The following is a 254-nucleotide window of genomic DNA, read 5'->3' as shown; positions in this document are numbered from 1 at the left end:
GGTTTCGTTGGCACGCAATGTGTTTAGGCCGATATCAAGCAGAAGTTCCGGCAGATTGTTGTCACTCCGAAACATAGACCATACCAACGCCTTCTTTTCCGATTCCAGCCCTAAGGACCGGTGCGAAATGTTCACTGTTACATTTGGCCAACGATCATCTCCCTTTCTTGCAATTAGAACATTACATCAATCAGCTGAGGATGAGGCAAAAGCCTAAAGTCCAAAAGGTCATACATCAAGACCTCTGCGTGGAC

The 254-nt window shown here is 46.5% G+C and overlaps 1 protein-coding gene across 1 annotated transcript in view; it reads left to right on the top strand.

Moving 5' to 3' along the window:
- Positions 1 to 248, top strand: part of LOC115034065 — a 2,987-nt gene extending 2,739 nt beyond the window's left edge. Inside the window, exon 2 of the mRNA XM_029489430.1 lies at positions 1 to 248. Coding sequence (XP_029345290.1) covers positions 1 to 77 — 77 coding nt within the window. The 3' untranslated portion in view covers positions 78 to 248.
- The last annotated feature ends 6 nt before the right edge of the window (positions 249 to 254 follow it).

The sequence above is a fragment of the Acyrthosiphon pisum genome, chromosome A2 (assembly GCF_005508785.2).
Source record: "Acyrthosiphon pisum isolate AL4f chromosome A2, pea_aphid_22Mar2018_4r6ur, whole genome shotgun sequence".
Classification (NCBI taxonomy): domain Eukaryota; kingdom Metazoa; phylum Arthropoda; class Insecta; order Hemiptera; family Aphididae; genus Acyrthosiphon; species Acyrthosiphon pisum.
This window is presented reverse-complemented; position numbering and strand designations above follow the sequence as displayed.